This window comes from Ixodes scapularis, unplaced genomic scaffold, assembly GCF_016920785.2.
Source record: "Ixodes scapularis isolate PalLabHiFi unplaced genomic scaffold, ASM1692078v2 ptg000101l_1___fragment_3__unscaffolded, whole genome shotgun sequence".
Taxonomy (NCBI): domain Eukaryota; kingdom Metazoa; phylum Arthropoda; class Arachnida; order Ixodida; family Ixodidae; genus Ixodes; species Ixodes scapularis.
Genome location: NW_024609911.1, coordinates 169,396 through 194,776, shown reverse-complemented (window position 1 = coordinate 194,776; position 25,381 = coordinate 169,396). Strand labels below are relative to the sequence as shown.

At 46.2% G+C, this 25,381-nt stretch overlaps 1 protein-coding gene and 1 pseudogene across 1 annotated transcript; both read right to left on the bottom strand.

The window, feature by feature from the left end:
- Window positions 1–22,400, bottom strand: part of LOC121833949 — a 107,364-nt pseudogene extending 84,964 nt beyond the window's left edge.
- A 1,408-nt stretch (window positions 22,401–23,808) lies between these two features.
- On the bottom strand, window positions 23,809–25,065 carry LOC121833948 (bromodomain-containing protein 4B-like). The gene has a single exon (XM_042287662.1). It carries the CDS (start codon window positions 25,063–25,065, stop codon window positions 23,809–23,811), a length of 1,257 nt encoding a protein of 418 aa, XP_042143596.1.
- Between the last annotated feature and the right edge of the window lie 316 nt (window positions 25,066–25,381).

The following is a 25,381-nucleotide window of genomic DNA, read 5'->3' as shown; positions in this document are numbered from 1 at the left end:
CTTCGACATTTATGTCGACGGGACCACATTCACGATCGAAACGGATCACCAGAGCCTAATATGGCTGTCAAGACTTCGCGAACCCGCAGGGCGGTTGGCGAGATGGGCTTTGCTACTGCAAAAATACGACTATGTCGTGCGGTACCGGAAAGGCAGCACAAACGTTGTGGCCGAGGCACTGTCGCGAGCCCCCGTAGACTGCGCAAACCTTTCCGCGGGGAGCCTGGCCGAGCCAACGGCACACGCAATGCCCGGCGAAGCCGAAATTCACTCCCAAAAGGAGGCAGCACCACTGACCTCCTCGGACGAGAGCGTGAACCACGTAGACGCAGTGAGCGCAGTGGGGATCGTGTTCAGCAAAGAAGAGCTACTGAAAGCTCAGCAGAATGATTCGTTTTGTCGAAAGGTGATCGACGGATTCTCGAGTGAGTCGGACTCCGTGGAGTCGGGCGGTGCGTCCGCCGGGCGTACGACTGCTGGTATTGCAGTAAACGCCGAGTGTCGGGATGTATCTGGTACTGGTACTGACACGCTGGATCAATTTCTGCTGAACGCCGATGGGCTCCTGCTGAAGTATATCCCATCTGAGAAGGACACAGATAATGTGTTCAAGGTGGTAGTGCCAAAAAGTCTGAGGTGCGCAGTAATGCGTTACTATCACGACTCGCACTTGGCCGGACATGCGAGCGGCTCCAAGACTTACACAAAGTTATGTCACATCGCAACCTGGCCGGGCATGAAAAGCGACGTATTCCGCTACGCCCGCACGTGCCACACTTGCCAAAGCTTCAAACCAAGAGGCGGCAAAACTCCGGGCCTAATGCAGCCGACCCAGAGCCAAGAACCATGGTCTTTGGCGGCTTGCGACGTGGTCGGCCCTTTGCCGAGGAGCCCCAAAGGACACCAATATTTGTTGGTTGTCACGGATCACTTCAGCAAATGGGTAGAACTTTTCCCACTACGAAAGCTGACAGCCCGAGCGATCATGGAGAAGCTCATGGAGGTATTCACCCGATGCGGGTTCCCGGAAGCTCTCCTAACAGATCGCGCAAGCTACTTCGTCGGGAAGGTATTTGTGGACGCTTGCAAAGTTCTGGGCATCAAGCACAAAACGACCACACCCTACCACCCACAAGCGAACATCACGGAGCGATGTAACAGAAACATCAAACCCATGCTGGCAGCATTTGCCGAAAAGCACCGCGACTGGGACGCATACATTCCTGAAATTGGGTTTGCTCTCCGTTCCACTGTCAATCGTTCGACAGGCTTCACCCCCGCCTTCCTCACATTCGGAAGAGAGTTGGCGAATCCCATGGACCGTGTCCTAAGGGCGAACGCCGGGGCAAACGACGCGCAGTCGACACAGACTGAACACGCGCGCTCGCTACAAACTCGGATGACGGAAGCCTTCTCGGAGGCCCGTCACAATCTCGGGGTAGCGCGAGCTAAACAAAAGGCTCAGTACGATCGCTCTCGCCGAGATCTCCGCTACAAAGTAGGCGATCTCGTGCTCAGACGAAACCACGTTTTGAGCGATGCCAGCAAAGGCTTTTCTGCTTCGCTGGCACCGAAGTGGCTGGGCCCGTACGAAGTGCGAGAAATACTTTCACCGCTCGTGTACAAGCTGACTGACCAAGAGTCACGAAAAGTCGGAGGGCCAGTGCATATTTGCGATCTCAAACCCTACCACAGAAGGGAAAACGAGGAGCAAAACCCAAAGCCACTCTTGCGCAAGAATGCACGCGAAACGCGAGACGACGCCAAAAACGAGGCGCCCCGCTACAATCTGCGAACTCGGAGAAACTAATATCCGGAGTTTCGCAAAGGCAGTCCCAATAAGTGGCGAAATGTCACACTAAGGGAAGTGCAAGGGCAAAGAATGCACCAGCTGCCTTCGCGAACACGTCAGCCACCATTGTTGGCAAGCCGTGACCTAAATACAAGGCCACCTCAACGTTCGCTCCCGGGTCATACCCGTACGGGGATTCCCCTACATACGGCATCTGAGGGAAAGGGTATGCGTAACGCCCATTGGTCAGTTACTGCCGCCCAGGCTCACGTGTGTCACTACGTCATCGTAGGGGCACGGCGAGAGCAGTTGTCACAAGCGGTGAGACCGTGATCTCATTCTGCCGCAGTAGGACTCCACTGTAACATCCACGAAGAGGATCTCCAGCCAGGACGGTGCTTCGGGCCGTTCGGGGGCTGCGCCAGCCTGTTTCCTGGCTCCGGGGTTTTTGACGGCGTTCTTGGTCCACGGGTGCTGGCGATTCCTCGAGCAGCCCCTCGACGCCAGCGGACAAGGGGACCGAACCAGCGGCCCGCCGGCTACGCGCGCCACCGGGACCGACGGCTGCGCGGGGTCCTGCCCGCCCTTCGACTTCGGGACCCGCGCGGCGACGGACAACACTCTGTCCAGGGGCCGGCTGTCCCCGTCCAAAGGGATCCACAAACCACCTCCACGACGGTGAGCGAACGCCGGGAACGTCGCAGCAGACCGTATTTGTGAACCCCGGCATGTGGGGGTAGGCACCGGACGCGGTCGTTTTTTTTTAGTTCTTTTTGTTTTTAAGAGCCGGTCCTACCTAAGCCTTAAGAAGGGGGGAGTGTGGGAACCATTGGGTTCCCTCTATCCCTATCTAGGCCTAGCTTCAAGCAGGCCGTGGGAGTCGTCGTCACCAATGGCGTCGGCCTCCCGGATACAAGAATCCACGAGGCCGAATTCCCCGAAGGGGCCGGTTCTCCCTTGCCCTTTTGGGTGAACGCGCCATCGGCACACCCTTGGGAGTGATTATGGACGCGTCCCGTTTTCGAGTGACCTTCTACCGGCCTCCCCGGGCGCGTCTATTTCCCGCAGGCTACATAAGCCGGCCACCCACCTGTGGCCGGGGCTCTTGGTTAGGGGGGGCTACGCTCGACGGAGTATTCATCGTTATTTTACTGCTCCCCCTTCTCCGTGATCCTGCCAGTTCCGGCAGCGCGGACCTTTCTCCTGGTGATCCTGTCAATTAAGGCAGCGCCAACCTCATTTCTCTTTTGTTCCGCCTACGGGCGCAAAGCGTGTGGCGTAAGCCCAATAAACACGTTTCTACGGTATCCCTGTGTTTGGTGTGGTCTCCCGTCCACCGGAGCCTAACGGCAGTCAACGGACGGACCCGGCCGTAGCCGCCATAGCAGCGAACTGCGGAGTGGGTGTTGCCTCACAGCGATCAGCAAGGTAAGTCGAAACCTACTTTATTGCATCCGACGAGTTACGGAGTGGGTATTTGCCTCACTGAGGACTTTGGGGTAAACTAGAATCCCACAAAGTTCAAGACACAATCTCAGATGCTTTAAACAAAACTGCTAGATGTTTTAGATTTCATGTAGAGTTATGCTTTTAAGTTGGTGTAAATACAAATTTCGCGTCACCCTATTCCGTGTGATGCAGGTTAGAGAACACCAGTTACTAGATTTTCAACACGACCATATGCTGACCAGGGGAAGTTCAAGATTAACATATCTGCGATGCCCTTACTTTCCGGTCAAGCGTGACCTGCACCTATTACTCTTTGATTATACGTATACCAGGGATGGACAGCACTTGAAATACAAAAATTTAAATTGCGGATTTAGAACACTTCGAGTATGTTGTATTTCGTATTCAAATACATATTGGGGAATGTATTTGTAAACTGTATATAGATACATAAAACAGCTTTTTAAATACACGCATTTCAAGTACAGCCCCAAATACAATTCTGGGCACTGATCTTCGCAATGAAATGTACTTGTGGGTACTCTTCGAGAAGGGACCCATATGCAAAGAGCATGAAGCTTGCTGTTCTTTGCGCTGACTAAATATTGAAGAAAAAGGAAGAGTCGAAAAGGTATGAGTAGGATGAGTACAATAATTGTATCTTTGGTTGGGTGAACACGTCGAATTACCGACATGTGTAAAAATGGTATGATGCATCAACCTAGACTTTTAAATTAACCTTACACTGAAAACATTGTTCTTCCTTCTGTTGCATCCGCCTATAAAGTTATGACAAACAAACTATATCTTTGGAGCTACAATATTCTCTCCAAGCACTTGTGTCTTTGTATAAAAAAACTCCACTTTATTTGGGCATGGTCTGTTTTACCCGTGTGAAATTTTAGTTCAAGATGTTAGTCTTGGAGATCAAAATGTATTTTAAAGGAGTAATAGATGAGGATCAGATACGCTTGTTGTACTTGTATTTTTTACTTAAATACTTTTCTTAAAAGTGTAATTTAATGTTTAATAAAATAAAACTTGTAGAAGCATTTTGGATCAGTTTTTAAATACATTTTTTTATATTTCGCTCATCTCTAATGTATACCGTGTCGAAGCGGGTGGCTGATGCAATGTTGGCGCTTTTATGCGGTCACACGAAGAATGCAAGTCAAGAACTTTTGTATAAAGAATGCTGGATTGCTTACGCAACATAGTCAGCCGAAGGATTCCAAGAGATGATAATGAAGTCACAAGGATAATTAGGTCTCGCCTCTCGAAACTTTGAGGATGAATAAAAATTCCATAACTAACAAGCTAGTGTTCAACACCTCTAGTCGATGATGGTTCTTTCACCACAAATAATCCAATGTGGACCAAGAAGAATTACGGAAAGTTATTTTTAAAACTAATCTTGCACCTTGCGTTACATGACTTGAGATTAATCATTCGTATAGCTCATTAATTTTTTTGCGTTCAATATTAGGTGTGAATGTCCATTCAGCCAGCCTCTTTGATCGTCCGTTACACGCTGATACTTCTCAAAAAAATTTTAATATCCAAGATTTACCTTTTTTATTCCAGCATAAGAGATAAACCAAATTAATCGAGTTTATACCAACAATTTCGCGCATTTATTGAAACATACAAAAAAAATAAAATGATGTGGCAAACGTTGCCACGAAGAACCTAAGTTGTATGTCAAGCTGTAAACTACTGAAGTAAATGCTCAGTCTGTTTTAGCGACGTTGACTTTGATTTAATTGACCTAATAAAACACTTTATCTCCCAGAAGGTGACTCTGATAAAAATATTTCAATCACCTTTTGAAGACCGCGCATACTTAGTGAAATCAGCAAAGGTGGCTATTTGACTGCACTAAGAATTACAAAATCAGCGCCTCTCGGTTTTTATTACAAATAGAGTGGCATTTCGCTTATAAGCCCGTCGAGAAGACGGGCTAATAAGTTAGGAACAATGCATGCGAAAAACCTTTGTGTAAATGATTTTATTATTGAGAAAATGCAACGAACACATGCTCCCCTTGATAAAATGCAAAAATCAAAAATATACCTAAAAGGATACTTTTAGGTGTACCGGTATACTTTTAGGTATATATAAGTATACTTTTAAGTACTTTACCAGCGCTTGTCCCGTCTACTCCTACTCGTCTTTGTGTTTGGTGCGATGTTTTCTCAATTTAGTCATGAGCGTAGTCACCTTGATCTCCCCCTTAATACTTTTACCAGGACAGCATACTGAAAGCATATTTTAAGTGCCCCAAAAGTGCACTTGTAGATATTACTGTAAGTAGACTTTAGTGTAAAGGTATTAGAAATGAACTACTAAATATACCTTTAGTGTACTTTTCTAAGTATACTATAAATTATCTTTAGGAGAACTATTATATTCCTTTTAGGTAATTTGAAGTGTACATAATATCTACTAATAAATTCGTACAAGTAATTTGACAATTATTGAGGCTGCATGCCGATTCTGTAAACTGTGAATCTTGTATTTGTGTTGTTGTTTTTATTGTTCAAATAAAGAAGGGGATACCGGGTAAGTTGTGGAGCTTCAGTAAGTGTGCTAAAGTCAACTAATTATTTAAGTGATTTTAACTCTTTAAAATTACGGAAAGTCGCCGTAGATATCACTCATTCACCATACATTATTTTGTACTCAAACTTCATTGAAGAAACAAGTTTAAAGCTTGTTTAAAGCGTTTCTTAACATTCATAGAGTACTTGCTCCGACAGATCGTAGATACGAGTTAAATAAACAGATTTATTTGAATTGCTGACGAGTCAGGTAGGTCCTCGAAGACAAGCTGATCAAAGTTTGTCTTCGAGCTAAAAGGTCAAAGTAGGCTGATACGGTTTTGCGGAGGGTTCAGGAATTATAAGCCTTTGACTTCTCCGCGACATTTTCGTTTGAAATGGCGATGTTCAGAGTCGGCATTAGGCAACACGTGTCACCGAGAAATACAAAAGGCAATGAAACACATTTAGAAAGATAGCTCACAAAATAAGAATATACGAGTACATTTGAACCGTACAGTACCTGGCAAGTACCTAACTTATTTGCTGTCAACGGGAGCAAAAATATTTATCCCATAAGATACACAAGAAGACAGGCATGAACGTTTTGAAACGGGTAATGAACTTGGGGTTTCCAGATTCTCTTTTGGGATTAGAGCGGCAACTAACATTGCCTTTTACCACCGAGGGAGGGCTCCTTGTTGCCACAAAAAATATGGGAATTCCCTCGCCGGTACCCATCTCGGAAAATGACACCACACACTGAATCAACAACAAGTAGTCATTTATTCACCGTTATCCTTCGCGCCGCGAACCCAACAGCCCCGCGCATCCGGTGCGAATGCCTTTTATCAACTGCGGAGCGTCACTCGCCTGTCCAATTTTACTTGAAACCCCTCGCGGTGGAAATGATTACACACCATATGACTTGCGAGTCACCTGGTTCAACGCTTTGGACGCCTAGGTTGCCCGAAGGGAAGGCACATTTTTCTTTGCCAAAGCGCACACAACTGGCCTCAGATATTTCATTGAAGTGACTTTGCTTCGTTGTTTGTGTCAAGGATTTAGTACCCTATAAATATAAGAAATTGCACTCACTGATCACCAAAAACATTGTGAGGGAAATAAATGTCAGGGCCATAGGAGAAGGACGCGTACAAGCAAACGGACAAAAATAGGCCATTTCAAAATCCTGACTCTCAAGAGTTAAAACTGTATAGATGTCATTTAAGGTATTCAGAGCAAAACCTAGAACTGACCAAGCGAATATCCGCGAATATTCGCCGCTTTCTGGCTCCACTACAGGCTGTCTGAACTTCAGCACGATTTATACACCTCAAACTATACTTCGCGCAGAAGCTCCTTTTTTTGTCCGTCTGAAATTTCATGGTGACTTATTCAGTCAGTGCCTCCCGTGTTCCCACCAAAGTACTTTCAAAACAAGGCGCATAAGCACTAGTAATGATATCTTCTAACTCGAGTGTGAACAAGATTCCGTCATTAAGATGGTGAGCCTAAAACACCCCTCATTCCCTTTATTTGTCTCCTTTCCTGCCGAAGTAGTAATAATACGGGTGAAAATGACGAGTAAACGCGCATAAGAAACCGGTGAGAGTGCGGGGCTTTACAATGATCCACGTTAGGAAGCAGGAGAGCTTAGCTTTGTTTTTCGTTTCCACGCGAGTCATACATAAGGTCTCCTATGATGATCATACGCGCAAAAAAAGTACACCTCTGCAAGACCGGTTCTTGCTGCGAGCTTTTGCAAAACTAATGACGACCTCAAGGACGATCTCGAGGACGACACCTAAAGGACGACGTCTAGGACGACCTATAGAACGACCTCAATAACGACTTCTAGGACAACTTCGGTGACGACGCTTAGAGGCGACCTTTCGACCCACCTTAAGGACGACTTCTATGACGACATGTAGGACGAATTTAGGACGACCTTGAGGACGATGTCTAGAATGACTTCAAGGACGACTTTTAGGACGCCCGTGAGGACGATGCCTAGAGATAATAACAAAGGATTCGTTTATTATTTTGAAACCTTTGATGCCCAAAACAACTTGAAATACTGGAGACCTAGAAATCCTGACGTGGATTTACAGCACACAAATTAACATAAATCTTTTCTCAAAAAAAAATTGTTTTTATGCAATTATCTTTTTGAAATGTTGATTGGGAGCAACACTTGGCATTTGAAATTTAGTTTACATCCAATGAGTGAAAGCAGTTACGACTTGGGAGAAGGCACAGGTGCAATTTGCATTTCACACAGTAGAGACACATGCTACAAGATTTGCAATATTTGCGCCTGTTTTTCTTCTCAGAGTTTCGAGGTCCGTGGTGCATGCCATCATACCTTTGGCTTTGGCTTTAAAAGACAAGTGGCATGTTTTGAAGATGCAATCCGATCCTAAATTTATGGAGGCGGACATGGCGTGGAAGAAACTAAATCATTCTTGACTTGTTTCTCCTGAGCAATACTGGGCTTCAAAGGGTTAACATATTGTCACAAATGACAAGTGATGAGGTTATAAAAACTGAAGAAACTAAACGTTTAATGCCCTAAAAAAAAAGGGAACAGAAAAAAGCAGAGCGTCGCGGGCGTCAAATTCGGCGTGACAGCAGAGTCGAAAGCTGGGGCGAAACTGGCTCCGGCTTGCCACGTGGAGCCCATTTTGTGCCCGCGTGGGCTTTTGGAACAATCGGAGTGGAAGGTTTGGCGTATCGAACATTCTAACCTCTAATCAGCAACACGGTTTTCGAATTTACCAGAACATTACGTTAGAGTCAACAAAAAAGCGTCGTCGTGGACAGGAATCGAACCATGGCTTTCTGCGCGGAGGCCACGCGCGCCTTTTTTTTTTTATTTATTGCCGTTGCGAAGATGACCATGTATACAGGAGAGTGACAATGCAAACAAAGACAACACAAAAAACAAACACAAAGAGAACAAAAACAGTGACTAATGAAAAGTCCAGACCGTCCTGGGCAAGGCCCGACCGCCTAAAATCTTTTCATGGTCATTAAGGAGTCTACGAGTGGAATCCAGTCTGGCACGCACACTTGTGCTCTATGTGTTTCAACCAAAGAAGCAATGCTTCCGCGGAAAAAGTGCCCCGTCTCGTGCGCGTCAATATCGGCATGGCGCGTAGCCATCCGACACCTTCAAATGCTGTGCAGGCCCAATAACATCAGCATATAAAAGGGCACCCCGTCCTCATTTTCTATGAAAAGATACCTGAGGCCGTGTGCGTCTAACGAAAAGTCTTTCTTCTGAGTGCGTTGGAGGACGTCCTATAGGAAGACGCCGTCCCAGCACTCCAGAAAGACGTGCTCGATTGTTTCAGGTTATTTACACAGCAAACAATGGTCCCCCCGCGGGACAAAGATTCCTTTCATCGCCATCCACGTCTTTACAATTAGCGTGCCGGTGTGCAATTTAAAAAAAGAAAGACTTTACAGCCGGCTTAACCATCATTCTCTTAACACGTTTTAAGACCTCTTGTCCTGGGCCTGCACAATACACAGCTCTATACAAAAGAACTGGAAGTACATCACAAAGGTCTCTGTACAACCTTTTACGCGACACTTCGCTTAAGTAATCTAAAGAAAAATGCGCTGCCAAAAATCGACATGACCCAAACACTTCTTTAAGGTAACCATAAACACCACCTGGCTCACTTGACGCAGAAACAATAAACTCGGGTAGGGAACTACTTAGTCTGAATTGACAAACGGTGCGTAAAAAGGGGTCACTAACGTCGCGAAAGAAAATTAAACGATTAACAATCTGCCGCAAAAACAAATGTGGCAGTCCTAGTCCGCCGTCGCGTATGCGCCGGAACAGGTTCATACGACACGTACGTTCCCATGTCGAGCCCCAAATAAAAACGGCAAAAACGCCGTGCAATTTGTCAACGTTAACTCTTGAACAGTGTAAAACTTGTAGCACGTACCACAGTTTGCTAAAAAAAAAAATTGCAAACTTTGGCATGGGGGAAAATTGAAAAAATCACAACCTCTGAACTTCTCTGCCTTCCACCGGAGCTCTGCGACCTGTCCACGCCGGTAGGGCTCGCTGTCCCGATAGTTCTCGAGTGGAACACCCAAATACTTAACAGGAGTGGTTAACCACTTTACATTTTCAAAAATGTTAAGGGTGGAAGGCCAATTGCCATGCCAAAAAACCAAGCATTTACTCGAATTCACGGCGCTACCAGAAACAAAACAAAAACGTTTGACAGTGCTCACAACTTCAACTATGCTTTCTTGGTTTACACAAAAGGTAGCAATGTCGTCCGCGTGAGCTAATATGCGCACCTCGGATGAATTAAGTTTGAACCCAGAAACGGCATTCTTTCTGATAATTTTAAGACAAAATGACTCAATGTAAATAGAAAAAAAGAAGTGGGGAAAGGGGGCATCCTTGGGCGGACAGAACATTGCTCTTTGATACGGTTTGCTACCGACTTATTAACTATGAGACTAGTCATACACCCGCTTTAGCCCATCCGCACGCCTTTTTCTATAGCTGGCTGTAGCTATCTTTATGCATTTTTATGGCCGATCATAGAGGGCCATAAGGGGTGATAGCCTGCCATATAATTTTCCATAGACGACCATAGACCATTTTCGTATGGGTATGAATGCAGTTTTATTGATTCCTGGAATCAGAATATTTTGGGGATATTTAGAAATCGTTTTAACCAGTCTGGTTAAAAGTGAAATAAAATTTATCTCGAATACCTAGGTGGTGTCTGTAAATATTAAAAATAAGTTAAAATTTAAAGTTTTCGTGAAAAGCTGGCATCGTTCCTGACATCTGCCGATACCATTAACTAAACAGCCTCTATTTCGCAGTTAAATTTTTACGAGTTCTGCATCTCTGAATTTTTAAACGAAGTTATAGCGTGAAACGGCCATCACTCGCGTTATTTACTTAACGCGCGGTTTATTTATAAGCCCGCATAACTTTGGTTCAGTGAAAGCTTGTTTATTCAAACTTCAAATCTCTTATTTATTTGTGGAGGTTTCACGCTGGAAGGAAGTTCCTTGACCAGAAGCGGCTGTTCACACAAATGATGCAATTTTTTTAATTCACATAAAAGTAAACACATTTCGAACTCGTATGATTGCGGCTTAAAGAATACTAAAAAGAAGTTATATATGGCATTAAAAATATGGATCCAAAATCAAGCTGCGATCGTCGCATTTCACAAAAAAAAAAAACAATAAAAAAAATGAGCCAACAGAGGTAAAAAATATTGTCTTCAATTCAATTCAAGACAGTATTCAATATTGAATTGAAAAACGGGCGTAGCCCGTTTTTGAATTTTGTTTTAAATTATTCTTATCTGACATGCTCACTTTCAGCAAAGAGGATTGTTTTATTACGTATACAGTATACCTATATCAAATATTCATGACTAGAAGGTCTATATTCTTACCGTGTTTTGTTTTCTTTTTATCCAAATGAGAAGGCTCATCGAGAAACGTTATGCGAGCACCACTTTAATTAAAATCAACCTAAATCATCTTAGTGTACAGTAATCATTATTTTGTTTAAAGTTTATAGAGATCCCGATTTTTATACCCACCCAAAGTACATTTTAAAATAAACAAGGGCTGTACAGACATGTAGTCGTGTAATCATTATTGTGCGATGTTAGGTAAATCATGTTCTTAATCGTGCTAATATGGCCAAAGCGGACATCTGCAGCGCAGACACGAGATAAGGTCTTAAGGCAAACTTCCCGTTTTCTCAGTCTCCATAAATGTAATGTGGCTACGCTAGTTACGTGTTTCTGTTTCCGATGCCGAATTGCGCGGTGTTGTATAGAAGAACTTGTACACGCCACAAGCAGCGACACCACGATGTTCAGTGAAGACCCGAGGTGCATGAAGACTTTGAATTGAACATGTTGATTGCAGTCGTTCTTTATTAAAATATTATTTTTAGTCAAGTGGTCGTGTCTGTTTTATAATTCGCACCGTCTACTTGTTTATACATGATATTGTGTTGTTTTTCAGGCAAAGTCGGATTAATGTGAACCGTCTTGCGCCTCGTGGTTCAAGGCCTTTGTGAAGCCAGGGATTACATCTATGCTGATTGGCTGAGCCAGGAATGACTCACGTAAGACATCACACCCTAGCTCGGCACTGATATGTCGATATTTTTTTTAACCACGATTGTTGGCGGTACTTTCATTCCAGGAACAGCTAGCAAGTGTACATGCCACGCGTTTAGACCAAGGCAGACCAGCCATTACCGAACGCGTCGAACGAGTCAGACAAGCTTCACCGAATTAGAGCGATACCGAAGCGTTTCACGTGATACGCAACCGGCAAGTAGCCTGCTATGCGTTTTATCGTAGTCATTCCCCTCATGACGGATGGCGAGCCTTCTTGCTTCTACTGGAGTTTGTCTTTATGGTGGGCTAAATGTTTACACACACACACCAAACAAGCAAAGTCGCTCAATTACGTGCAATGTTTTCCCACGTGCTCAGAGGGCAGATACGCATTCAAGGCATTAAGTTGAGAAGGTCAGCAACAACACCATCTAAAACAGTTAACTATTTTGTGCCCTGTGGCTGAGCCGCCTTTCCGGAATAAAAAGAAAAGTCTGTGCGATAAAACAAACTAGCCAAGGAACTCGAGAACAAATAGGCTTTTGAACATTTGACTAAGAATTCCGAGACTGAGACCAGAAGGGACACAGAAACACAAAGTCTCAACTTTGAGCTTGTGCGTCCCTTCTCGTCCTAGTCTCAGGGTTTTTTTTTTTTTTTTTTTTGTCAAGTGGTTAACCACCACCAGCTCGTTGGAGCTCTAACCTTAGGTTTCTGAGCTGCACGCGTATCAATGGTTATTGGATTATCAGCTCTGAAGCATCATCTCAGTGTTTATGGCCTACCCCGCAAACAAGGCAAACCACCATGTGGAGTGCACAGTAAACCCGGATCCACCTTACGCTGGACCGAAGCATAGCTTATAGATATACGCCGTTAAAACCACTCCTTAGAAGCGGAATAACCTTTTGAGCGCCGAAGTCGTTTCAGAAAGAGGGTTATTAAAATTTCTTCATAAAGCTTTTAAACCGATGGACTTCTAAGTGTACGGGTTAACGCTGAGGTGAAGTCAACATCATACGACATTTGAATAACGTAGTTTTTTGGTTTCGTTCAGCTGCTTTCAAAAGAGATGTCCCCATTAACGGGAAACCGTGTCAAGTGTATGTAGAAAATATGCTATGTTTATTGAAATGTGAGAGCGTATTCGTATTTAGCAATAGTGAACTGTCCTTGTACTTGACAAAAACAGAACACTTGACGTTCTGAATAATTCTTTCTTAATAATACCACGAGCCCTCAAATCCCTTAACAATCGAACACTTCCGAACCCCCCTTAACCTTCACACCTCATGCCCGAGCTAATCCCGCTGCCGCTGAGCTTCTCGTTGCCCCAGGTGCGCATAATGACCTGGACCCCAAAAAGGCCGGATTTAGATTTTGCAAAAGGTGTCTTGATGCGTACCTGGTGGGCGCGCACGGGGTGTTCTAATGTTAGAGGAAGCAGAATCTTTCATGTGACAGCTGGACCCATTCATCGAGGGGAATTACTTATACGGGTGCAGCTAAATTTCCCGAATAACATATACCGCAGAAATGTTTCTGCATTCCCAACGGCATCGTACACTCATAAAAAGTTGACGGGCTCTTCCTTTGATGAATGACTCACGATGTTTTGCGAGACTTCTATGCCTTTGATTGAAGTATCGGCGAAGAACCGTTAACGAGGACAGTGGATGTGCATTTACTTCCAATTTTCGCCTGAAGTGGACGATGGACGCACTATATTCACCTCGCCTCTGTTCTATTCATTTGCTGGTAGAATTTTACTTCATAGGATTGTACATGTACGTATATTTCGGGGAAATTAATTAAACGTTTCACCGAACATGATGATATTTTAAAATATAATTTGTCATTATAATAAAATATAATGATATTTTAAAATATAATTATAAAAAATACAATCCCATTTTGGCTACAGAAATAATGAATACTGACGAAGGCAGAGCTATGTTCATAAACGTTCCCGAATATTCCGATTGTCACAGAAGATCGTTAACCTGCTAAAGGCAATATTGTTTTGATCATATTAGTCGCAGGTGAGGCCATTTTTAAAGTACGAAATGTCAAAAGCACGCGCACAAAGGAAAAAGAAAAGAAAGATAGACGGTAAGAATATGACACCGCGGCACAGTTAATGCAAGGAGCTCGTACCGGAAGACGCATCTCTGCACACTCCAGAACAAAAAAAAAAGGGAAATAATCATTGTGACCGGAACGGTCAGATGTCATCACCCTAAACACATCCCGCATAAAGGCACCCTTATTTTTCCAATCAGAGGTATTTCATTATGTAAAAAATGCTAACGTTAAAACTTTTGGCTAAAACATTTCAGTTAAGCCGTTTCCTCTCAAGAGACGGCAACGCGAGTTAGACGACATCAATTTTGCAGTTCAGTATTTAAAGTGTGGCATACCTGACAATTTAGACGCAGTTATAGCACAAAACAGTGCCGCGTGCGTCCTCATAACTGGCGCACGGTGTATTTTGTAAGCCGGAAGTTGCAATTCAGAGTCGATTTGTTTTTCCAAACTCTAAACCTGGGATTTCCCCTCGGTGTTCCGTACGCTGAACAAAGCCCCTTGGTCGGAGGTGACTGTCTTTACCCCTGGCGTAATAGAACACATCCACGTCAAAGCAGGCATATTTCAACAACGCTGGCAGCAGATTAAAATATCCGGTCAAATAATAAAAAAAGTTAATATTTCGTCATTAGGAGTGTCGTTCAAGAAGCGTGGGGAAATTTTTGCATTTTATCATTGGCCGGGCATAGATAAAAACGTTGTAGTTTGAACAGCGTACTCTTCACTCAGATTGCTTCAAAAGTATGTTTTAGATATGCTTTGCGTAAAAATCCCGTTTTATTTCTGATAAAGTTTACCAGCATGAAACATAGTTAAATAACCTCCATACTAAATTCTTCCATAACGCGAACATATTTCGAAAAAAGTATTAAAACCTCTTTATTGCAAAAAATCGTGAGAATGTAAATTAATTTTAAGTTGGTTTACATTACGTTACTTCGAGCACGGGCAGCGAAATTTCGTACTGGATAACTAAAATATCTTTAATTCAATACCCAACATTGGTCATTTTGAGATCAATTAGTATTGTAAAAGTACTTAGTCGTGTAAGCAGCAGACTTCTGTCCATATCAAATACTCTACTCAAGATGGTGTATTTCAAATACTTTTTGAAGTATTTTGGTATCTTGCAAATACTCTTGATCGAGAGTATTTGATACTCTATTTTAAATACATTTCTGGGTACCTTTTAATCATTATCTCACTTACTTTTTTTAAATATTTTTACAGTTTGTTTAGCTTTTCGGTATGAATTGGCGTAAGCGTGGCACGAGCAAACGTTAACATTATTTCGATCAAGCAAATCCTGTTGCTAGCTCCGATTAGCTAAGGTAACTTTGATTGAGCTCGTGAAAAAAAAAACCGTCTTTTTGCCGACTGTGACTCATATTTCAGCCCAAAGTTTGTACAATGAAGGTTATCCCCTTGCCTTTCCAAAGGCGGCTTTTGTTTCCGAGAGTTTCTCCCAAAACATCCTGAAAAAAAATGGGTGGTTTTAACAAAAGTTAAGATTGCCGCACTGGGGCACAATGCAGACCGGGAAACGGGTTACGACAACAATGCAGACTTGAGTTTCAAGAAGATAACAAATAGAAAATAAAGGAAGTTAACCACACAAAAAAATGACATATTTGTTTTGCTTAGTTTATATTTAATCCTGCTGCGGCGAAACGTCGATGTTTTCTTTTGTTTATTTTCCTTTAGTCGCCAGTCCGTCACTTATTGCTCTCGCGAACACTATCTGTAAGCGAACATTGATAATCAGAGAATAGGGCAGGAAACGAACTAAAAACTGGATGAGTTCTCAAAATCCCAACTAAGCGTCCCCCAACGTTGAATGCCTTTCTGAACGTAACCTACTTGAAGAAGGTGCGACCTGTGCCGTGGCTTTTATGTGCGTTTTCTTTGTTATCCATTCACTCATATCCGTATTCTTAATCCGTTTATAGTGAACTATCCATATAGAAAAAAAAAGGACCGCATCTCCACGTGGTGAATGATGTTGATTGGGGCGATGCTCTGGTGGTGCTCATGATACTGATTTTGTTCATAGGTTGTGCTGATGGCGCTGTTTTTTTAGTGCTCATAGCTGGGTGGTTTCATTTGAGATCGAACACGCTTGTCAGGGTCGGTCTTTTGATTTTTTTTAATATATTTAATTGCCCCATTTTTGGAAAGAACAAAACCGTTTTGCAAAATTTTTTAAAAAAATATTTTGCTTCACAAAACATTATTGAGTGGAGCAGGGTGAAAAGCTGTTTTTTGCTCCGTGATTTTTCTACCCAGTTCTGTACGCTGGTACGAATACGGGAAGCATACAAAACTCATAGTATTTTTTGTGCACTTGTGTGTTACTTGGATTATTTTTTAGTTCAAAGGAAAATACTTTTGTAGTTTTGTTTATTGAGGTAAAAAATGCCAAACTTCGTCTCCTTGACAATCCGGTGACATCTTCAGAGCCTTGTAACTCATGAGTTATTATAATTGTCACTTATTAAATACTATGCGGGTGTAGCCCTATACATGATCTATCGACGGGCATAAGTTTTGTTTATTTTATTGTCACTGAATTTTTTATATAAAATTTGAAATATCGTCGAAAATGAAATTAACCGATATTTTGAACTCACTTTAGCAAAAAAGGCCATTTTTTATTTCGTTCAGTTTTTTTATTATTGCTGCCAATAATATGAACTTTCAACTGGCTTGATGCGATTTCCCCCTTTTTTTGTTGTATCTTCTCTAGAAGTGATCGAAATCGCTCCCACGTGACAATGCGGTGACAACATCAGAGCCTTGTAACTCATGAGTTATTATATTTGTCGCTCACCAAATACTATGCGGGTGTAGCCCTATACATGACATATTGACGGGCATAATTTTAGTTTATTTTATTTTCACTGATTTTTTTATATAAAATTTGAAATATCGTCGAAAATGAAATTAATTGATATTTTCAACCCACTTTATCCAAAAAGGGCATTTTTATTTCGTTCAATTTTATTTTTATTATTGCTGCCAATCATATGAACCTTCAATTGGCTTGATGCGATTTCCCCCTTTTCTTGTTGTATCTTCTCAAGAAGTGATCGATATCGCTCCGACGTTCTCTGAACGACCAAACGCAGTTTCCGCAGGTCGGCTTCGCTGCAACGACTATACTGCTTATTTGTGTGTTCAAATGCAGCGGTTGAATTCATTTTGACTGAGAACACTTGTGCTTGGCTACATTGTATTTTATTCATTTTTAATGATGGCAATTGACATTCCTTAGTCTGATATTTAGCGGTGCAGCGAATGTTCCATTATCCAATGTTTAAAGCCAGGGCACAAAGGGCGGAGAAAACGGAACGAGCTCTTCATGTAGCCAGACCGGGGTCATATATCTGTTTGTGCTATACACAGCTTGTAAGGCACGTACAGCACGCCCGGCCCTTCGCGCTATAGGCCGATCTTCGTTACACCCAGGAAGCATCCGGCACGGGCGCCAATCTATGATGTGTCTTGTCGCGTGCGATGAAATAATCATGTAATCGCCTGTTCTTTATTGTCAGCGTGTATATCAAAAATATGTAATATCACATGCCCCTCTTTAAGAAGGAAAAGCAGTTTGCAGAAAAAAAAGTGAGGAAAACGGACTGAGTTTACTTGAAGCGAAGACAATTTTTTACAGAACACAAACACCAATTGGCGATAAATAGTCACTTTTTTAATTAACGCTAATATATTTAGGATGCAGTTGTAAAACAATATGTTGTTGTGCTTTAAATAGTCCAGTTCACGAGCAACGCAATATTGGAACTTTTTGACAACGGCATCGGCTTGCCTGTGGAGACGATCGAGCACGGGGGCGAGCTGAACTTTGTACCGCAGCGGTCGGATGTACCCGAGAAGTTCAACAGCGTGGTAAGTCTAGACGGACAGAACGAAAACTGGAGCCAAAGCGAGAACCTGAGCCGGTGGCCCTTTTGTTTGAACGAGTGTGTGCAGTTAAAAAAAATAAAGTGTTTGGTTTTGTTTAAGACTGATCGATATCTCTGATGCCAAGAAGCAAGGATTCCCACATGCTCAGACTGCAGCGGAAGCAGTCACTTATTGTCTCTGTGGACTTTTGGTTTCACCACTTTGTCGCACCGAGCTTATTGCAAAGATTGTACAGGTATATAACCCCTGTCTGGCTACATGAAGAGCTCATTCCGTTTTCTCCGCCATTTTCCCCTGGCTTTAAACATCGAATAATGGAACATCCGCAGCACCGCTAAATATCAGACTAAGGCATGTCAGTTGTCATCATTAAAAATTAATAAAATACAATGTAGCTAAGCACGAGTGTTCTCAATCGAAATGAAGTTACCCGCTGCATTTGAACACACAAATAAGCAGTATATTCTTTGCAGCGAAGCCGACCTGCGGAAACTGCGATTGGCCGTTCAGAGAACGTGGGAGCGATTTCGATCACTTCTTGAGAAGATACAACAAGAAAAGGGGGAAATCGCATCAAGCCAATTGAAAGTTCATATGATCGGCAGAAATAATAAAAAAAAATCAACGAAATAACAAACGGCCTTTTTGGATAAAGTGGGTTGAAGATATCAATTAATTTCATTTTTGACGATATTTCAAATTTATATAAAAAATTCAGTGAAAATAAAATAAACTAAGCTTATGCCCGTCAATATTCCATGTATAGGGCTACACTCGCGTAGTATTTGGTGAGCGACAAATGTAATAACTCATGCGTTACAAGGCTCTGAAGTTGTTACCGCATTGTCACGTGGGAGCGATTTAGATCACATCTAGAGAACATACAACAAAAAAGGGGGAGATCACATCAAGCCAATTGAAAGCTCATATGATCGGCAGCAATAATAAAAATTTGAACGAAATAAAAAATGGCCTTTTTTGATAAAGTGAGTTCAAAATATCGGTTAATTTCATTTTCGGCGATATTTCAAATTTTATATAAAACATTCAGTGAAAATAAAATAAACAAAACTTATGCCCGTCGATAGCCCATGTATAGGGCTACACCCGCGTAGTATTTAATAAGTGACAAATATAATAACTCATGCGTTACAAGGCTCTGAAGATGTCACCGGATTGTCAAAGAGGCGATGTTTGGCATTTTTTACCTCAATAAACAAAACTACAAAAGTAGTTTTCTTTGAACTAAAAAATAGTCCAAATAACATACAAGAGCACAAAAAATTACTGTGAGTTTTGTATGCTTCCCGTATTCATACCAGCGTACAGAACTGGGTAGAAAAATCACGGAGGAAAAAACAGATTTTCACCCTGCTCCACTCAATAATTTTTTGTGGAGCAAAATATTTTTAAAACAATTTTTGAAAAGCGGTTTTGTTCTTTTCAGAAGTGGGGAAATTACATATATTTTTTTTTTTAAATCGAAAGACCCACCCCGACAAGCGTGTTCGATTTCAAATGAAACCACCCAGCTAGTGCTGAGTTCCGGGTTGCGTTGGTATGGAATGTGTGGTATGGAACGCGGTTATATACGCACTTGAGCATTTGACCGCAGCGCCCGCTCGTTTATAAACGTTGCGCCAATCTATGCATACTTTTACGCAATTATATACGCATTTGACCGCAGCGCCCTCCCCTGTATAGACGTTGAGCGGCTACATGCAACGTTTCATTCATGACATCCCCAGCTCTTGAGTTACTACCACATCTCAGAGCCCCCTACTCGTCCCGCAGTAATGGCCGAGTGGTTAATGCAATGGACTAGAAATCCATTTGGGTCTCTTCGCACAAGTTAGAATCCTGTCGACTGCACAAACATTTTCTTTTCTTTTTTTTTAAGAAGGCAGATGGGATGGCAATCGATGTGAACACGGACACCAGACAAGGCTAGACCATAAGGAGCTTCGCCCCTACTGTGGATTGTAGTTAACTGATGTGTCTAAGGTGCGCCGCAGGACGTGATATCCCTTACAAAAAATTTATATCTGGCCACATCTGAAGATTTGAGATATGGCCATATCAAAAATTGGCCACATATAACCTGATATGGTATATCTGCCTCATATAGCCTGATACCCCTGGCGAGGTATGGAAATCCCAGATCTGGCTAAGTAAGGAAATTCCAGATCTGTCCAGGAAGTTGAAGAGGACACAAGCCTGAAATCAGCACTTTATATCTTTTTATTGTATACAATTCTCCCAAGTGCCCCGGCCCGCACTCGAGGAGTTATGGAAACGGTGATCCTTCAGCTGTTCAGAAAATTTTATTCCACAAAAATGCACGCTCGCTGCACGCAACAAACATATTCAACGGTCTCGCGGGGGACTGGTCTGTAGTATCAACTAGAGTTTAAGGCCCATTAAACAGTAAAAAGTTTATCATTGCGCGACCCCTCACCACACAAAGGTAGCGGCACGACCACCGGCGGAGGAACTCTTGTTCGCCAAGGGAGAACCGCTGGTCGTCCAGGTAGGCGGTGAGTTCTTTTCGGATGTCCCACAACAGCGGCCACAACGCGCGGCGTCGTTGTCGCTGGACCCTCGCGACACAACGGTTTCGCCACAGCACCCACTCACATATTGCCACTAGTAGCAGCGCAAAGGCGCCCCGCGGGCAACGGCCTTGTGTGACGTATACGTCCACCCTGAGACCTCGAAACGAGCGCTGTATTATGCGCCATAGGTCCCTCGCCGGTACACACTCTCTCACGACGTGCGCGTTTGTTTCTATTGCACCACAATTGACGCACTGTGCGTCCCGTACCACTCCCCAGCGGAAAAGCCTGTCTTTTGTTGGGAGGACACCCCAACCCTTTAACCATTCAAAGTCGCGCACGTGGTCCGGCAGCGTGGACGACGTCAGTGCCAGCCACGGGTACGGCTGCACCGTGCCCGGCGGCGGCGGGGGTTGGTCTGCCACCACTAGGCGTTCAACAAGCCTAGACGCCGGGGTCTCGAGTATCTCCTCTCGTGACACGTGGACGTTGAGCTTGTCGAAGGGATCCGCGGTAGACCTGTAAAATGCAGGGGGCGGTAGACCTGTAAAATGCAGGGACTCTCTTCCGAGAGGGCTCGGAAGAGAGTCTCCCAAAAGACGGTTATTGGCGCCGAGGAAGTAGAGCGTGAGTGGCCGTGCTGGGTTGTCGTGGTCGTCAAGGATTGCCAGGGTTGTCTTCAGGGCCAGTATGGGCGCTGCCAGCTCGATGCACGTAAAGCTCCACCCTCCTTCACAGCGGGGGAGGCATAAGCGGGAGCGCCTCACGAGTTCTGTGCGGTTGTTCCAGAAGAAGGTAAACAACGCCGAGCGCACTTGGAGGATGAAGGGGCGCGGCGGGAGGGCTACGCGGGCCACATCCCACAACCTTCCGCAGAAAACCGTCTGAACAATGTACCGCCGCACAGCCATGGGGAAGGTGTAATGGCCAGCCTCAGCGGCCTTCTCTATGATCTCTTGACGCAGGTTGGCCCAGGTCTCCGGAGCCACGCCGCAGGCGTCGTACGAGATTCCACGAATGGTAACGGACTGGGCTCGCGGCAGAGATGGCGGGCACGGGGGGGGGGGGGGAGCACCGATACAGAGAGATTTGCTTTTTTCAGTGTTCAACCGTGCGCCGGAGAGGCACGCGTACTCGTCGAAGAGTCGGAGGGCCTTCACCAGGCTGTCTTCGTCGCGAGGTAGAGGGTCACGTCGTCCGCATACGCCGAGACGCGAAGCTCGCCGGACCCAAGTAGAGCAAGTCCGCTTATGCTGGGGTGCCTGTCGACTCCAACCAGGAAGGGCTCTAAGCTGAAGACGAAAAGTACCGGGGACAGCGGGCACCCCTGCCGAACTCCTCGCGTTACCGGAAAGCGTGCCACTAAGGAGCCATTCAGGAACAAGTCACTCCGCAAGTCACTGTACAAGGCTGCGAACAGCTCACCACTCTCGGAGGAGAAGCCAAACGCGTCGAGAACACCGAGCAGGTATTGGTGCTCGACGGGGTCGAACGCCTTGGCTCGGTCCAACGACACGAAAAGCCCGTTCGCCCGTCGGGAGCGTGTGAACTCCAGGATGTCGCGAGTGAGAGTCGTCAAAGTATGTATGCTGCGGCCCGACACCGAGCACGTCTGTCGGGGTTTTACCAGCTCCGGTAGGAAAGTTTGCAGATGCGAGGCTAGGGTCGCCGCGAGGAGCTTGTAGTCACTGTTTAACAACGTTATCGGGCGCCATGCCCCAGGGTCGGCATGGTCACCACCCGCCTTGGGGATGAGTACAATCCGTCCCAGCCGAAAGGATGGCGGTAGGAGGAGGTCTTCAAAGTAGACCCGCACGAGAGCGGTAAAGAAGTTACCGAGAATGTGCCAGAACGTGCGGCAGAACTCCGCTGGGAGATCGTCCGGTCCTGGTGCGGAGCCGTTTTTCATCCGCTTCAAAACATTCCACAGCTCGGTCGCGGACGGGGGCCGCCGCAGGCCCGCGTCATCCTCGGCGGAGATCTTGGGGAGGCCGCTGAGGAGAGGGTGCGAGGACACCGAATAGCGATCAACCGGCGCGTCCGACTGGGCCAGCGATCAAAAGTGGGCTGCGAAGCGACCATTGTCAAGGTGGCCGGGCGACCCCGATGCGGAGGGCGTCTGCTGTCTTTCAAAGGCTTGTAGGCTTGTGCGATGGGTGTAGCGCAGTACCTCCGGGTGGACCGACGGGCTCCCCTGAGCCTGCAAGACAGTAGCCGCGGTGGAGTCCCACCGAAGGTATCGTTCGTAGCGTCTCTGCAGTCGGTCGAGGTACGCCCTCATGAAGGGGGTCAAGGCGCCCCCTTGGCGGACTATACGGATTCGGAGGATAGTGTCTTGTAGATGCCCTCGATGCCGTTCGCGGAGGTGCCGTCCCATCAGAATGCTGAAGCTTTGCCATTGACCTTTTAGGCGGTCCCAAGACGCCGGCTCTGGGCGCACGCCCACTAGAGACTCCTTGACCAGGTTGCCTAGCGTGCGGCGCGTGGTCTCGTCGTGGAGGATCCTGGAATCCAGACGCCACGGACGTGAGGAGCGTGCGACGGCAGAGTCGAAGCAGAACTTGATAAGTAGCGGACGGTGATCGGAAATCTCTTCTGGGCACGACGGAAAGTCCACCGCAGTACAGGTCTGTAGCGCGGCAGATAGCGTGCGAGGCAAATACAGCCGGTCTATGCGACTTCCCGAAGCCCCTCTGTTCCACGTCGACTGGTGGGTGGATCCATGCAGTAAGGACCACCCGTCTACGAGGTCGAAGTGCCTCACAAGCCGCCGAAGTTCACGGGCGGACCAGGTTGAGGGACCCTTACCAGGACCCCGAACGTCGGCGTTAGAGTCCAGAACGCAATTGAAGTCGCCAACCAAAAAGCACGGGCCCGTGTCGAGTAGATGCACGTCCAGGCTGCGGAAGTACTCGTGCTGGAAGGTCGATACAGTTGGTGCGTAGACAGTGACGAGGCGAAATTTTCGTTCACCAAAGAAAAAGTCCAAACGAAGAGTCCTTCCCTCCGTATCAAAAAGGTAAGTGGCATTGCGCAGCAGACTGCGATTGCAGACAACCACGCCCACGCCCGTCGCGCGACGCGGCGCGTAAGAAAAAAAAAGCAGTCACAGAAAACCGGGCTTCGAAATCCGCAACGTCACGGAAGCGGGCAAAGTTGGTGTCTTGCAAGCACAGAAAATCGCAGTTCTGCATCCTCGCGAAATGCATCACTTCAGTTTGCTTCGCTGGGTTTCGAAAGCCCCGCACATTCAGGGATAAAATGCGAAGTGTGGCCAGTATAAAGTAAAAAGGGGGATAGGGACGCCGGCGTGTTGCTTAAAACGTGGAGCTGTCGGACGATGCTGGAGAGGGGTCCCGACGCGGGGGGGTGGACTTTCGCGGTTTCTTGGGGCACGTGGCTCGTGGGCCCCCACTGTCAGTTGAGCGGGAACCGCTGCTCCTGAGGGGACGCTTCGAGTCCTCGTGCGTTAGTCGGTTCGAGTCGGACTCCGGTGTTTCAGTTGTGGTCGTATCCATACTGTCGGTCGGTGTCTCTGCGGGGCCACCTGGAGCGGGGTTCTCGTCGATGACGAGGTGGTCGCTGTCGCTGGACACCTCGCCATCACCCGACGCTTGGCTCCACGCTGCATAGGCGTTGTCGCCGACAATAACCGCGGCGGTTCGGGCAGAGTCCGTCGCTTCGGCTGAAGTCACCCCCGAGCCGGTCGGGCTTGGCTCAGGTGGGGCGGGTGGGGGCGGCGACGGAAGAGGCGGTGGTGCGGCCGCGGCTGCGGCGTCAGGTGGTGACGGAGGGGCGACGGTGGAGACGGTTGGTACGGCCGGAGCTTTGGGGGCGATGGGACGGGTCGCGTTTCCTGGGTCCAGGGCCGGGAAATCGGTGGCGTAGATTCCGGTGACCATGGAGGAGTAGCTTCTCTTGGCCGTGCAGTCCACAGTCGCGTGGGTTCCACCGCAGCGTCCACAGTTGGCAGTGCAGCCCTCGGTTGGGTGCCCGAAGACACCGCAGCGGTCGCAGTAGCCCGTCGTACACTGTGCCCGGACGTGGCCCTCCTGCCTGCCGCGTCGGCATACGCGCTTCAGGCCGCGGTAGTCAAAAGTAGCACGATGTCCGGCGACCCGCAGGAAGTTGGGCAGGGGGTTAGCCTCCTTCATCTCCATGTGGATGAAGCGGGTTCCTGTTTTCACAGTCGCCGTTGGGTGGTAGGTTGCGTAGGAGACGTCGATCACTTTGCCGTACGGGGCCAGGGCTTGGACGAGCTGGTCGTTGCGCACAAACGTCGGCAGGAAGAGGCAAGTCACATTCGTCACCTGCGGACCCGTCGGCACGATGGGGACTGACTGGTTGGCGATGGAGACGCTGCCGGCCTCACGAAGCTTGAGGGCGGCTGCACGGGTGTTGACGACGACTTGGAAGTTTGTACCTCCTAGGTGCTGCGCCGAGAAAATTTCGGGCAGCCCCACAATGGCGGATATCCCATCAATGAGATCGTCCACCGATCTGCCTACTGGCACGACAACGTCGAAAGCGTGCGCTTTCGGCGGCGGAGAAGATTCCGTCGACGTGTCCGCCATGGCGGTTCGCACCCTCGCCGGGGCGCTCGACAACACGTAGCCAGGGACCGCAGAACGCAGGCCCCGGACGAGATGCAGCCAGGAAACCAAGAACTCAGGAACAGCGACGAGATGTTTCAGCTCCCTCGTGATCGCTAGTTTCGACCGATTCCATGGTTACACAGTTTCGAGTGTAATTCGTAGTCACCCTGAACAAGCGTCCCATAGGACTCAAGTACCTGTCATATCACTTTTAAATTTTCTCGTCAATTGCAGCGTTTATGATACTGTGCATTCTGTCCAACCTTCAACCAAGCTGAGCCGCCGAAATCTCTTA

Bases quoted from the DNA above. Each gene is read 5' to 3' on its own strand.
- LOC121833948 (XM_042287662.1), bottom strand. From the start codon at position 25,065: ATGGCGGACACGTCGACGGAATCTTCTCCGCCGCCGAAAGCGCACGCT.